Below are 13651 nucleotides of genomic sequence, written 5' to 3' on the forward strand. Positions count from 1 at the left end.
ATGACCACGGATCATGAAGGAGAACCTACAAACTTCTACTTTACTAAACCAGCATATTTCCTAACTTCATCCTAAATATTTATTCTTATATCCACAGATGTGCATACTTCTCAACCCTCATCAATGAACTACCTCTGTGCCACAGACAGAGAATGTTACAGAAAAAGCACAACTGATCAAAATGCAGAGTTGTGGAGCTCAGTCCCAAGTGATATGTCTGTAATACAACTCCTGGACTAAAAGTTCAGGGAACTTTACAGAAGGGATGACAGAAAGATTGTAATATACAGGAAAAGGAAGTCTGCTGTGAGACTGTGTGTCTCTTCGAAAAATGTCAGGGTAGCTATGTCCATGAAATCTCATCAGCAGGACTGCCTAAACAAAACCCGAACAAGGACAACATGCTAACATGGAAGGAGAAAATCATATGGGGCTTCAACCATAAACAAAGAACTACAGGCAACTAAGAAATGCTGAGAACAGGAGAAATAGTCTTCCCTGGAGAAGAGAACATCAACTGGCTAGCCACTACCAAGTGTTCTGCCCTGAAATCATATACATACAAGTATCATTGTATGGAAGGCGCCGGTTGTATTTACATATTTAGGTACACACACACATACACTGTAGTAGGAGAGAACGGGCCCTTTGTTCATCCCACCCGGCTAGCTTATGCCTGAAATAACCACACAGGAATTGTATTAATTAAATTACTGCTTGGCCCATAAGATCTAGCCTCTTATTGGCTAACTCTCACATCTTGATCTAACCCATTTCTATTAATCTGTGCTCACCACGAGGTAGTGGCTTACCGGCATGAATCTAACCAGCATCCGTCTTGGGCAGGTGTCTTGCCACTCTGCCCTTCTTCCCAGCTTTCAGTTCTGTCTGCTCCACCCACCTAAGGGCTGCCCTATCAAAAGGCCAAGGCAGTTTCTTTATTCAACCAATGAAAGCAATGCAAATACAGAAGGACCTCCTACACCAATACACACACGTGCACGCTTATACAATTAAAGAAATAGAAGTCACATATCTGAGAGAAAGCAAGGGGCTGCATGAAAAGGGTTAGAATGGAAAAGGGGGAAATGATGCAATGATGTAATTTAATAAAGAAAGAATTTCTGCTCCATAAGAGACCTGGCCTATCTAGATCTGTATTCCTATAACTTGGACCAGTGTCTTGTGCCTATCAATCACTTTAAAAATTAGTATCATGGAAGTTTTTCATTAGCTACTTTTCTTATCTGTGTGATAAAATACCTTGATAAAACAACTCAAGAGAAGATAGATTCATTACAGATTCTGGCTTAAAGGGATATCGTCCAGCAAGGAAGGGAATGCATGGAGAAGGAATGGCACATGGCTATAGTGGTGAGTGGACCAGGGGACAAAGAAAGAGAAATCCACAGTGGCTTTTTTCTCCTTTTCTCTTTTTATTCAGCATGGGACACCAGCTCATAGGATTGTGCCATTCATATTCAGAGCAGGTCTGTACGAGCCCCCAGAGTCATGCCCAAGGTGCACCATAGTACTGTGCCTTGCTCTGCACCCTCCTCTTTTTTCAAGATAGGTTCACTATGTAGCCTTGGCTGGCTTGGAGCTTGTTCTGAAGAGGGGCTAGCCTCAAATTCACAGAGATTCACCTACCTCTTCCTCCCAAGTGCTGGGATTAAAGGTGTACACCACCACACTCTACTCTATGCTTTTCTTAATCCAATTAAGATGACAACAAAAATCAGTCATCACTATTTTCAAACATCCACTGACATAGGGTTAAGAGTACAATGAACCACATGTATCAATACCTAAAGTCAACAAGTTCGAGAATGTCCCATTTTTCTCTATTCTGCTCCTTCCCCTGGCTCTGTTACTTCAGCATTTAAGACAAATACTGAAACAATCACAGATATTTTAGTGTGCATGAATACTTTGAAAAATAATAACTACTATGACATTACCTCTCTAATAAAATTAAGTCCTTAATGTTTGCTGATTAAAATTTCCTCACCTGTCACATTGCCTCTTAACAGATAGCTGCTGAGTTAGCAAATGGTGAAGAAATGAACCAAGTGCCTGACAGCACCCTTTCCAAAGCACGATGCAGCAGAAGGGCTTTGCTTTCCAAACCTTCAAAGATGGAGAGCCATCTCTGCAAGTACGACTTTATTCATCCAAATGAAATCCGAGAGGAAAACTCCTCCAAGTGTATTTATTTAACCACAGAAATGGTGATTCAACTTCCTTTTTTTTTTTATTACTATAAGGATGTTCATAGCAAACTGATTCATACTAGCTAAGCATTGGAAACAACCCAAATGTGTATCAGCCACTGAGTAGATAACCAAGCTGTTATATTCATACAATGTATTACTACTAAGCAATACAAAGAATGAAATACACAGTAATATGAATGAATATCACAAATATTATGCTGATTAAAAGGGTGCATACTTGGTTCCATCCACTTATAAAAAATTCTAGAGCAGGCAAAATTATCAGAGTAATCATTGTATGTATGTGTGAGAATTGACTGGGCAGGGGTATGGCAGAACTTCTCGGAGTGATGGTAATTTTTTTTAGCAGCTTTGATTACAGGCATGTATAATTTTCAAAGCTTGTTGAACTGTACACTTAAGATTTTTGCATGTTTCATATGCAAATTTTACTCACAAAAGAATACATATTTGGTGGCTATATACTGATGTTTGCTCTTTGTTTTTAAATGAATAGAAAAAAATAAGATGATCCAATGGAAAACAGAAGGAGGGTTGGAATATAAGGACAGGAATGTGATAAAGCTGTACAATAAGATGTTAGTGGTAGAACCCAGGGTATTACAGCTACTTACAATTCTTCCAGCTCTGATAGTTGTTTGAAAGGTTTTCTAATGAAATGTGAGTTTGAAGAGATGGGAGAAAAGGGACGCTAGCCTGCTAGCACAGATGACCTGTTCCTTACATTCCTGCTAGCTGACTCTCCCAACTGAGATGATGAACTGACCTCCACTCCCGGTCCTTGTGTACACTGGTAGCTTCTTGGCCATATCCACAAGGATCTGCTTCTGGACCTCAGGTCTCTCTTCATTTTCATAGCGTTCCTTGTCTGCATAGGACAAGTGGAACTGGAAGCAAAACAGGCAAGGATTTACTTTCTCAGGTTCCCAGAAAAGATTAAAAGCAACCATAACTACCTAAATGAAAATATTTATTATCTGTCTTTGAACTCCAAATACCAATTTGTCTTATACATTTCTTTGGCTAAGAATCTTATGAGATAGGTGGCATTCTTTTTTAAATAACAAAAAACCCCAGAATGCTTAGACAAATTAAGTATCTTATTTATTGTTGCACTCAATCAACTTATAAGTAGCAAAGCTGGTCCTGAATGCACTAATGTAATTCCAATACTTACACGCTTTCCACTCCATTATACCATGTATGATGGTATATACAGTTGTGTAATACATTGCTGCCAGGATCCCATCAATGAGTAGGCAGACTTATTGAGTGTCAATTGCTCTTTCACAGGTTCATAATGCTGATGACACTTGCAGGAAAGCTGGACGAAACGGCTTGTGATATTGCCTGCATAATTATAATTTTGCAAATGGGTAGAAATTTGGATACATCACTAGTTGGCACAGAATATTTTTTTTGCCAATTTAATGCTATATTTTGCTAATCTTGCCTAAGAAAGCCCAATTATTTTTTCCAAGTAATATGGATCTGAAAACTTTTCTTTAGTCTACACAAAAGGGTAGCAGAGGTGAAAAAGGAAAGGCTCTATCGTGGGAATTTCCGGTTTAAACCTTATTATCATGAACATAAAATAGGAAATCACTTTGGAAAATTAGACATTCTTGATCTAAACTTTCACCCTGTAAAATAAAGGAAATAATACATACTTCAGAAGATTGGTGCAAAATTGCTGGATAATAACAAGTAACTCAAAGTATCATTTAGAACTCCAATTATTAATTATTTAAATCTATTTGATATTCCAGTCATTTGAATTTTAATTCTTTTTTAGTTTTAAAACAATCTTATTTTGCAAACCAATTCCAGTTCCCTCTCCTTCCCATTCTCCCACTTCCCCCTACCCTCTTCCCACCCCACCCCCATCCATTCCTCAGAGAGGGTGAGGCCTCCCATGGGGAGTCAACAAAATCTGTCACATGACTTGAGGCAGGATCAAGGTACTATATTGTACCTACTGTGCTTTCACTCAGTACATTCACAGCTACTAGTGATAATGAACATCTATTCATGACTTCATTGGGCCATTTGGGTATTCTCTTGAAACGCCTATTTGAGTATTTTGTTCACTACAATAATTAGGTTTTTAGTCAGTTTCCATTGAGGATGAGGTCTCTGATGGGTTGGTCATGGTCCAGTGAAGGCCACACATGCAAGAATATATGAGTAACATAAGCTATACTTGGTGGGTTTAATAAAAAGAGGAAATGAGTGAGTGGGTGGGTAGGTCAGGGATGATGGCTCTGGGAGGAATATGGGAGGTAGTAAATATGATCACACTTGTATGAAATTCTCAAACAACTAACAAAAATGAAAAAAATCAGGTTATTGTCACTTTATGCTGAATTGTGGCAATCTTTCATATATTATAGATTCTACTTTTTGTTGAATATTTTTCTAACAATCTGTACCTTTCTTTCAGTCCTTTTATGGTATAGTTTGAGGGACAGAAGATCTTGGTAAGAGTGTGGATTTATACATCCAGTTTGGAAAACTTATGTATGATTTCAAGTTAAATGCATGTCCACACTATGACCTAGCAATTCCACCCCTAGTTATACAGCCAACATAAATAAAAGTGTGTGAGTGAAACATGCATTTAAATATGCCAAAAGACATATACAAGAATGATCAGACTAGGTGTGTGCATGTACATACATACATACGCACACACATGCACTAAATAAATGTTAAAAAAATAAAAAGTGAATTTAAAATAGACCCATACCCAGGGCGCATTTATTGCCATTCTTAATCAGAGTGAGAATTAAATGGCCTCCAGAGGATATGTGGAAAGGCATTTGAAGCTGTCACAATAAATATGGTACATTTATAAGCATTTAATTCTTAGCCCTGAGTTCTGCTGTGCACTAGGTAGATGCATCCTAATAAGAATGCCTTAAGTAAATATTATAAATTGATAAAAACAAAATCTCTTTATTTTGTTAAATACAATTATACTAACATTAAAATGCATTTTTTTAGATTTTCATTTAAATTTTGATAATTGAACGTAGTGCCTTGTGGCAGTGCTTTAATCTTTGAGGTATCCGGTGACTGTGACTTTCTCATAGGACCCTGCACTACTTGAAGGGCACAAGCAGAAGTTGTTTCCATTTAGATGTGATAAACACACTGTGGTCACTCAACAAATAGTTTAGAACAAGATGTCTGGCAGAGAGCATATTTCTGGCACTAACTAAGCCTTATTAAGGATTATAAAGCAGCGAGCTAAGAAGAGCATTCTGGATGAGACAACTAATGACAGATTGGAATGTTGTGATCATTACACAAATTAATATTGTGGCTATTAAGTAGACCCAAAGAACTCTCCTTCCCTTTTTTACAAATTGAAAATGATAAAGACGTAGTCATAAGCATTAGGCATTTGCAGTACTTGATTAAAACCTACCATTATTTCATCAAGTTTAGGTCTATAAAATTCTCAGCCACTTAGCCTTTCTACTGACCTAAAAGCTTTCATACATAACATGAAGGGGATACTTAATTTTTATTAAGCTAAAATTAATATAACATGGTATTTTATTTATAAGGTACATTTTATACTGCACAATTTTGCAGCATTTAACTTATTCATGCTGTGGTGCAAAAAAACTACCTAGTTCCAAAACATTTAATCACTCCAAGAGGAAATCCTTTACTTACTAAGCTGTCATTTTTTTATTCCTTTATCTCTAGGCAGATTACAACCAGTATCTGCTGTATGGATCTCTGTCTATGAATTTGCCTTCAAAACAGTATGGCCTTGGGTGTTTGGTGTCTTTCAATTACCATATTTCAAGGTACATCTATGTTATATCATATGTCAGTACTGCATTCCCTTTTATAGCCAATGGTATTCTGGCATGTGTGCATATACAGTATACATACAGACATACTGATACATAAGGAAGACATACAATACTTCCTCCATCTATTTTTCCAAGGATGAATATTTGGGTCATTTCAATCTTTTGGCTATAGTGCTTACTGTTGCCATAAAGATTTGCAAATATGTATTTACTTGAATGCTCACTTTTAATTATTTTGAGTATATACCCATGAATGGAACTTTTGGGTCACATGGTAACTCCTCATTTAACCTTATGAGGAAAAGTATAGGTATTTTGCATAGCAGATATACTGTTGTGGAATACTGGTTTAGGATGTGTTCCATTCATTTATGATGTGAATATTTGTCTAATGATGCAAGATGTGCTGCATTCTTTTATGTTGCAATTGTTTAACTCTGTGAAGCTCTGTTACTTTGCCTGTCTAAAACACCTGATTGGTCTAATAAAGAGCTGAATGGCCAATATCCAGGCAGGAGAGGGATAGGTGGGGTTGCCAGTCAGAGAGAATAAGTAGGAGAAATCTAGGATTGAAAGAAGAGTGAGTACAGAGAAGAAGAGAAGGAAAAGAGGACACCAGGGGTCAGTCACAGCGCCACACAGCCAGCCATGGACTAAGAAGGAAAGAAAGATATATGGAATAAAGAAAGGTAAAAAGCCCAGAGGCAAAATGTAGTTAAGGAGAAACAGAATAATCTGAGTTACAAAAGCTGGCTAGAAACAAGTCAAGCTAAGGCCTGACATTCATAAGTAAGAATTAGTCTCCATGTGTTATTTGGGAGCTGGGTAGCAAGCCCCCCCAAGAGAAAAACAGCCTAACTACAATCTACCATTTTATATTTCTAGTCAAATTTGGAAGAATTGTGAATTCTTTGCATTCTTACCAATATATGCTATCTTTCATTCATTCATCTGTTCATTCACTTAATGGTTTCCTTCTTGGTGGTTTTGGTGTCTAGATTTGTATTTCCTTAAATTAGTAGTGGTGCTCATAAACTTTTCATGTCCTTAACAGAAAATTGTATATATTATTTGGAGAGAAATAGCTAGATAAGACCTTTCTGTATTTTACAACTGGGTTATCTTTAGTTGCTGAATTATAAGAATCTTTATGTATTCTGAGCACTGGATACAAGAGATGTATGAAAATACTTTCTTTAACACTTTGGGTGGTCTTCTTACTGTTTGGTTTATTTTCATTCTGCTAATTTTCTTGTCTTTCTTTTCTTTGATGTTTGGCTTTCTACTCTTCATTAAACAGTTCTCTAAAACATCAAAATAGATTATTGAGATGTTTATTCTTTTAAATGCGTTTCCAGTTATAAATTTTCCTGCGAGCACTGCTTGATCACCTCCTACAGTTTTTATTATGCCACGTCTCATTTTCATTACCCTCAAAGTATTTTTAATTTTTTCCTATAATTTCTTATTCAATCCATTGGTTCAGAGTATACTTAATGGTCAATGTGCAGAAAATAAGAGACCGCAAAATTCTCAGCCCTAAATGAACATCTATATTACACCCTCATCTCCCAAGGCTCAGGGGTCAGTGAAGAAGAGCGCACAGAAAGACTGTAAGAGCCTGTGTACAAGGGGATACACACATTAAAGCAGCAATCTCACACACTCAACAGGGTCACTGCACAAATGAACTCACAGCTCTTCTGGTGGCATACACAAGACTGTGAAATCTCAAGACAGACAAAATTCCAGCTTGGAGAAAGGAGTGGAGTAAGAAGTCCTATCTGCAGCTGAGGAGATATTGGTAACTGATAGCTTCTAAGAGGGGGAAATCAGTTGTAAGGGTGTGGCCCTTGGTAGGTTGAATACCTTCTAGTGAACACTCAAACACTAAGGAGTAGTACATGGGTAGCACAAATGGACCAGACGGCTTTTTTAAGTATGGAAGAGTTTGAGGACACAAAGTTGGGTGGATAGGGGAAGGGGGAAAGGTCCGGGAGGTCCTGGGGTGGGAGTGAATACACTCAAAATGCAGTATATGGAATAGTCCAAGAAATAATAAAATTAATCATTCCCCCACACTTGTGAATTTGTAGCTTTGTCTTATTAATTTCTAGCTTTATCCCACTGTACTTAGAGAAAATACTTGGTATGGTTTCAATGTTTTAAATATATGAACTTCTTTGGTGGCCCAACAGATTGTCTATACTGGAAAATGTTCAATATGCAACTTGGAACAATGTATATTCTGCTATTTTGGGGGGGGTATAGATTGCTTTATAGGTATACTCCCAGATTCTTCATTTACTTTTGATCTTCTACTTGTTCTATACACGACTGAAAATGTAGAATTGATGTCTTTTTAACTATGATTGCAGAACAGAATTTTCCCAGGTTTTGCTTCTATTTTTCAGGTTCATTTTTAAAATAGCTTTAACATATTGGTGAACTGACTCTTTAACTTTTTTTGTGAGGCGGGAGATCGAATTCAACAACCTGCTAGTCAAATGCTCTACCACAGACCCATATTTAGCACATTGACCCATTTATCAATATATATCGTATTTCTTTTTCTCTTATGTTTGACTTAACTCTGTTAGAAATATTTGTGTTGTGATGGATCACAGAGCCTCACAGATACTGATTTTCTGAGCAACAATCCCAGTCCCTCTCTTCCCTCCTTCCCTGCCTTTCTTTCCTATGTAGTCTCATGTTTGAAATTAGCATAGATACCCTTGCTTTTTTTTGATTAATATTTGCTTATATTTTTCTAATCATTTATTGTCAACCTGTTTATGTCTTTGATACCAATGGTAACTCTATTATAGATAGAACAAATATATTTTAACTAGACTGAAATCATGTATATATAATATATATGATATATATCATATACATATATATGGTCTGATATCAATCTAGTTAATCTCAGGCTTTTATAATATAGTTTCTTGCAATGGTCTCATTATGTAACTCTAGCCATGGAACTCTCTATGTAGTGTATGCTGGACCCAAGTTCACAGACATATACCTACCTATGCTTTAGAGTGCTGGTATTAAAGGTGTGTTCCATAATATTTTAAGTGTTATTTACTATTGTTTAAGATAAAGTCTTACTCTATATCCCAGGCTGGCCTCAAATTTGTGGCAATACTCCTAACTCAGCCTCTAGAATTCTGGGATTACAAGATAAGTGACCATGTCCAGAAATTTCAGTCTTTTAAATGGATAAATTAATGCATTTATATTTTAAGTATTTTGTAGAAAAGATACTAGCCATTTTGGCCCATTATTTTCTTTCTGTGTTACTATCTTTCTCTGGCCTTTAAATTTTTTCTTTTGTATTACTTTGGCCATGTAGGAGATACTATAAAATAATATTTTTTCCTGTGTTAATAGCTTTGGTAAGCTCTCTCCCATTGTTTTTTTTTTTTTTCTACTTCCAAATCTAATTTGTTTTAAAGCAGTTACAGACAATAAATTCCTAAGGTAACCACTTTTCTGAATTTTTTCAAATACTGCAAGAAAAAAAGTGGATTCAAGGTAACACAGATAAAATGGGTTGGATTAACTATTGAATTTTTCTTAGCCTTGCCCCTTCTAGTTTCTTGCTGAGTACTATTTTAAAATAATACAGTTTCTTTCTTTCTTTCTTTCTTTCTTTCTTTCTTTCTTTCTTTCTTCCTTCCTTCCTTCCTTCCTTTCTTTCTTTCTTTGTTTTTTTCTTTTCTTTTCTTTCTTTTTTTTTTTTCGAGATAGGGTTTCTCTGTAGCTTTGGAGCCTGTCCTGGAACTCGCTCTATAGACCGGGCTGGCCTCGAACTCACAGAAACTCACCTATCTCTACCTCCCGAGTGCTGGGATTAAAGGCATGAGCCACCACCGCCCGGAAAAATAATACAATTTCATAGAACTGAACTAGATGAGGTCTCAAAATCAAAGTGGCAGAGACAAATCCCAGTTTTCTTGCTAACCCCATAATGACTCCCTCAATCAAGATATCTCTTTCCTTGCTCTCATATATGTCCTTCTTCCACGATCAACCTAGATAGTAGGGAGGGCCTTGTACTTACTACAGGGCATGGTGCCTTGTCCTCTCTTAGGATTGGAGGGGAAGGACGGAAGGGTGCGTGAAGGGAGTGGAGGAGGGGAGGGAGTGGGAATTTGGAGTGGTATTTTTTTAAAGTAATAAAATAATTGAAAAATCAAAGCAGCTTCTTGTTTTAATAAGATTTCCACTGCAGATAGTGGTATCCTAGTCTTAAAGATACCCAAGTCTGGTGAATTCACAAACTCCTTCAATAGCCAATTCTACCCTTAATTCCTCTGAATGAATCCCTTACAGCTTTCCCTTAGCTGAGCTAGGTGGTATGCCACTATAGTCCTGGCTATTCAGGAGAGGGTGAGACAGGGTCTCTGGAGGTTAGTTCAAGGCCAGCTTGGGCAACACAGTGGGACCTTACTTGAAAAAACAAAGACAAAACAGCCTGAGTTTCTTTTAATAGGAAGGTTTTTTTTTCTCCTTTTGTCCTGTTCTTGTTTTGTTGTTATCTTTAGATTCTTTTGTTCTTAACTTTGTGAAGCAACAAATCCTCTTACCTTCTGGTTTGGCTGCTGTGGGAGTGTGAAGATAGACTTCCAGTAGGTCCATGCAAAGAACACAAAAATGGCATGATAGAGTAGGAGGTAGATAACTGAAATTCAAACAAAGTTTAAACTTGTAATCCATCTTCAGAGTTCAAAAGAATAAAACTAAGCGACAAATGTCTATCTTTTTCTCCTATTATATACTCCGTAGTATTATTATGAAATGTTGATTGCTACCATTTTCCCATGCAGAGATAAGAATACATGCAAAACACCAAATTTTGTACCAGAGATTTTCTGGAAATTATATCCTTTTAAAGCTGTCATGTGATTCTTCGAGTAAAGAGAGGAACTGGCCTTTGTGACAATATATGAGATGCTATTTTAGCCAGTTTTCATTATGTCTGTCACCATGGGTGCTAAAATACTACGATACAATTTGCACTTCATTAGAGTTTACAATATGCTTTTTCAAAAAAATTTAATTAAGCATGCACGTGCTTATGTGCGTGTGTGTGTGTGTGTGTGTGCATGCTACAGCGCACATGTGGCATTCAGAGGACAACTTGTAAGAGTCAGTCCTCTCCTTCTGCATATGGGTTCTAGGGATAGAATGCAGTCCATCAGCCTTGTCTGGCAGCACCTTTACACACTGAAGCATCTGGCCAGCCCAAAGCAGACTTTAATATGTCACCTCATTTTATTTTCTCAGTAACATTGTTGAGAAAGATAATGGCAGAAGGCAGGTGATTATCTGTCAAAGATAGATAGTTGGTTAATCAAGGTCACACAGCCTGTAATGTAGTCTGGCATTAAAAACAGGACTACTGACTCTAAGCCCAAAGTCATTTTCAGTAGTTTCATTGACTACACAGTTAGAAAGCATAAGCTGTGCCTCTAAAACAGATGAACGCATGACTGCCCATCTTCTCATACTTTTTGCCTTTTATACCGCTCAGTTTCGGTATTCTCCACCGAGCTGGTTACAAGACGGAAAGTCACTTCAGTGTTTCATTCCAAGCCCTTGAATGGCATGGTTTTAATTCAGTCCATTAAAGAGACTCAAGAGAATGAAATAATTCAAGACCTAATTAGCAAGGTTCAGCCTCTCATTTAGCTACGCTTTCAGTCCCAGTCTCTAAATACAAGACCTTTTAGGTGGGAGATGATGAAATCTCATTTTAAAATTCCAGAAACACAGAGTAAAAGACAAATGTGTACTCCACATATGCCTCTCACTTCTTGCCTGTTCATGTCAATGATGTGAATTATTCTAGATTTTCTCATGTTTAAATATTTATATAAATACATGCACACAATAAACATATCATCTCTACAACATCTAAAATTTAACTGTCTTTTTTGTGAAATGTTAAAGTTCATACATTTTGAAATTTGAGGTAGAGAAAATTATATAGTGAAATCCCCGTCTTTTTCAGTTACAGTCTCTGTCAACAACCAATGTTATAAGCCGTGACCTCAGATTTTATATTTCTAAAATAACCCAGTGTACTTTGCCATACACAGAGAAGTAGGCTGTACACAGTGTTTTGCAACATATTTCTTTTTTACTTCATTTGGAAATCATTTCACATTATATAACTTGGAAAGAGTGAACTTTCTCTTTCCTAAATAAGTCTCAGTGAAGTGACCAGCCCTAAATGGGACCCTTATATCATTTTCCCCTTTCTGCCAAGGCTGAGGGACTGTCATGGGGGGGGGTGCAGAAAGATTTTTAGAGTTAAAGTTGGGGAGGATATCTCCAAAATATTGTTTTCTGGACACAGAAAACTGTTGAATATAAGAACTCACAGAGGCTGCAACTGCCTCTGTGATTAAGCCATCCAAAATCCCAGCATGTACTGGGGAGAGGCCCAACAGGTCCCACCACTTAGCTGAGGGGCTACTAGCAGTTGGTGGCTGCTGAAGGAGCAAAAGTCAATTTTCTTTAGGAATATGGTCCTTGATAGACATGTTCATGTTCCAATGGGTGACCCTACACTTATGAGCACCCAGGTAGTAAAGATTATACTCAGCTTTTTTAAAAGAGTACATGAAGACGGAAGGAAAGATTGGAAAGTGATATAAAAAGTTGGAATGGGAGGCAGATTTTATTGAAACACATTGTATTCATTATAAAATTCTCAAGCAATAAAAAGTTGCATGGATTCTGTTGCAAAGATGTCATATATAATCTACTGAACCAGACTGTCTTTATTATAAATTTGAATTTTGCTTTCTCTTGCTAGGACAAATAGTGATTCCATTAATATTTTATATACATGTTATCTGCATATGTATAAAGAACATCTATAAAATTAACCAGATGGTAGTGATGCACACTTTTACTTGGGAAGCAGAGGCAGGTGGATCTCTGAGGTTGAGGCTAGTTTGAGGTCTACAGAGTGAGTTCCAGGACAGCCAAGGATACACAGAGAAACCCTGTTTCAAAAATCAAAACAAAAAAATTGTAGAATCAATTTCCTCATTTGGAATTGTCAGGTTAAAAGATATGCCTCTTTCTTATTGTTTCTTTTATTTTTGATATTATAATACATTTACAGTTCCCCTTCCCTTTTCTCCCTCCAAACCATATACCCTTCCTTGCTCTCATTCAAGTTCATGTCCTCTCTTTCATTAATTGTTGCTACATGCATGTATTAGTAAAATTTAAAAATTTATTTACATTCTTATCATTAATAAATAAGAGTATTTCTTTCTCCACAGTATAGCTTTCATAAAGAATTAAGATATTTTTAAATCTGACTAATACTTCAAAATATTCTCTTTAACATGTTATTCTTTGCCATTATGGTTTTGTTTCTATCTTAGTGAGAAGGGATGCATTCATTATTCATGTTTATTCAGAATGAAATCGGAGTATGGAATCCTTGGTTTCAAAGACATCAGAATAAGATAATTTTATGTTTATATTGTCACCATGAACTTCAATGGTAATGAGATTAAACCAGTTTGGTTACATGAACAGATGAAA

At 36.7% G+C, this 13651-nt stretch overlaps 1 protein-coding gene across 1 annotated transcript in view; it reads right to left on the minus strand.

The window, feature by feature from the left end:
• The window catches only part of Zdhhc15 (zinc finger DHHC-type palmitoyltransferase 15), a 79498-nt gene that overhangs the window by 42425 nt on the left and 23422 nt on the right, over positions 1–13651 (minus strand). The window contains exons 3-4 of the mRNA XM_050127325.1: positions 10669–10763; positions 3004–3124 (exon numbers count right to left, since the gene is read on the minus strand). Coding sequence (XP_049983282.1) covers positions 3004–3124; positions 10669–10763 — 216 coding nt within the window. The remainder of the gene's footprint in view (positions 1–3003; positions 3125–10668; positions 10764–13651) is intronic.

The sequence above is a fragment of the Alexandromys fortis genome, unplaced genomic scaffold, assembly GCF_014885135.2.
Source record: "Alexandromys fortis isolate MF-2015 unplaced genomic scaffold, M_Fortis_MF-2015_v1.1 scaffold_266, whole genome shotgun sequence".
Taxonomy (NCBI): Eukaryota; Metazoa; Chordata; class Mammalia; order Rodentia; family Cricetidae; genus Alexandromys; species Alexandromys fortis.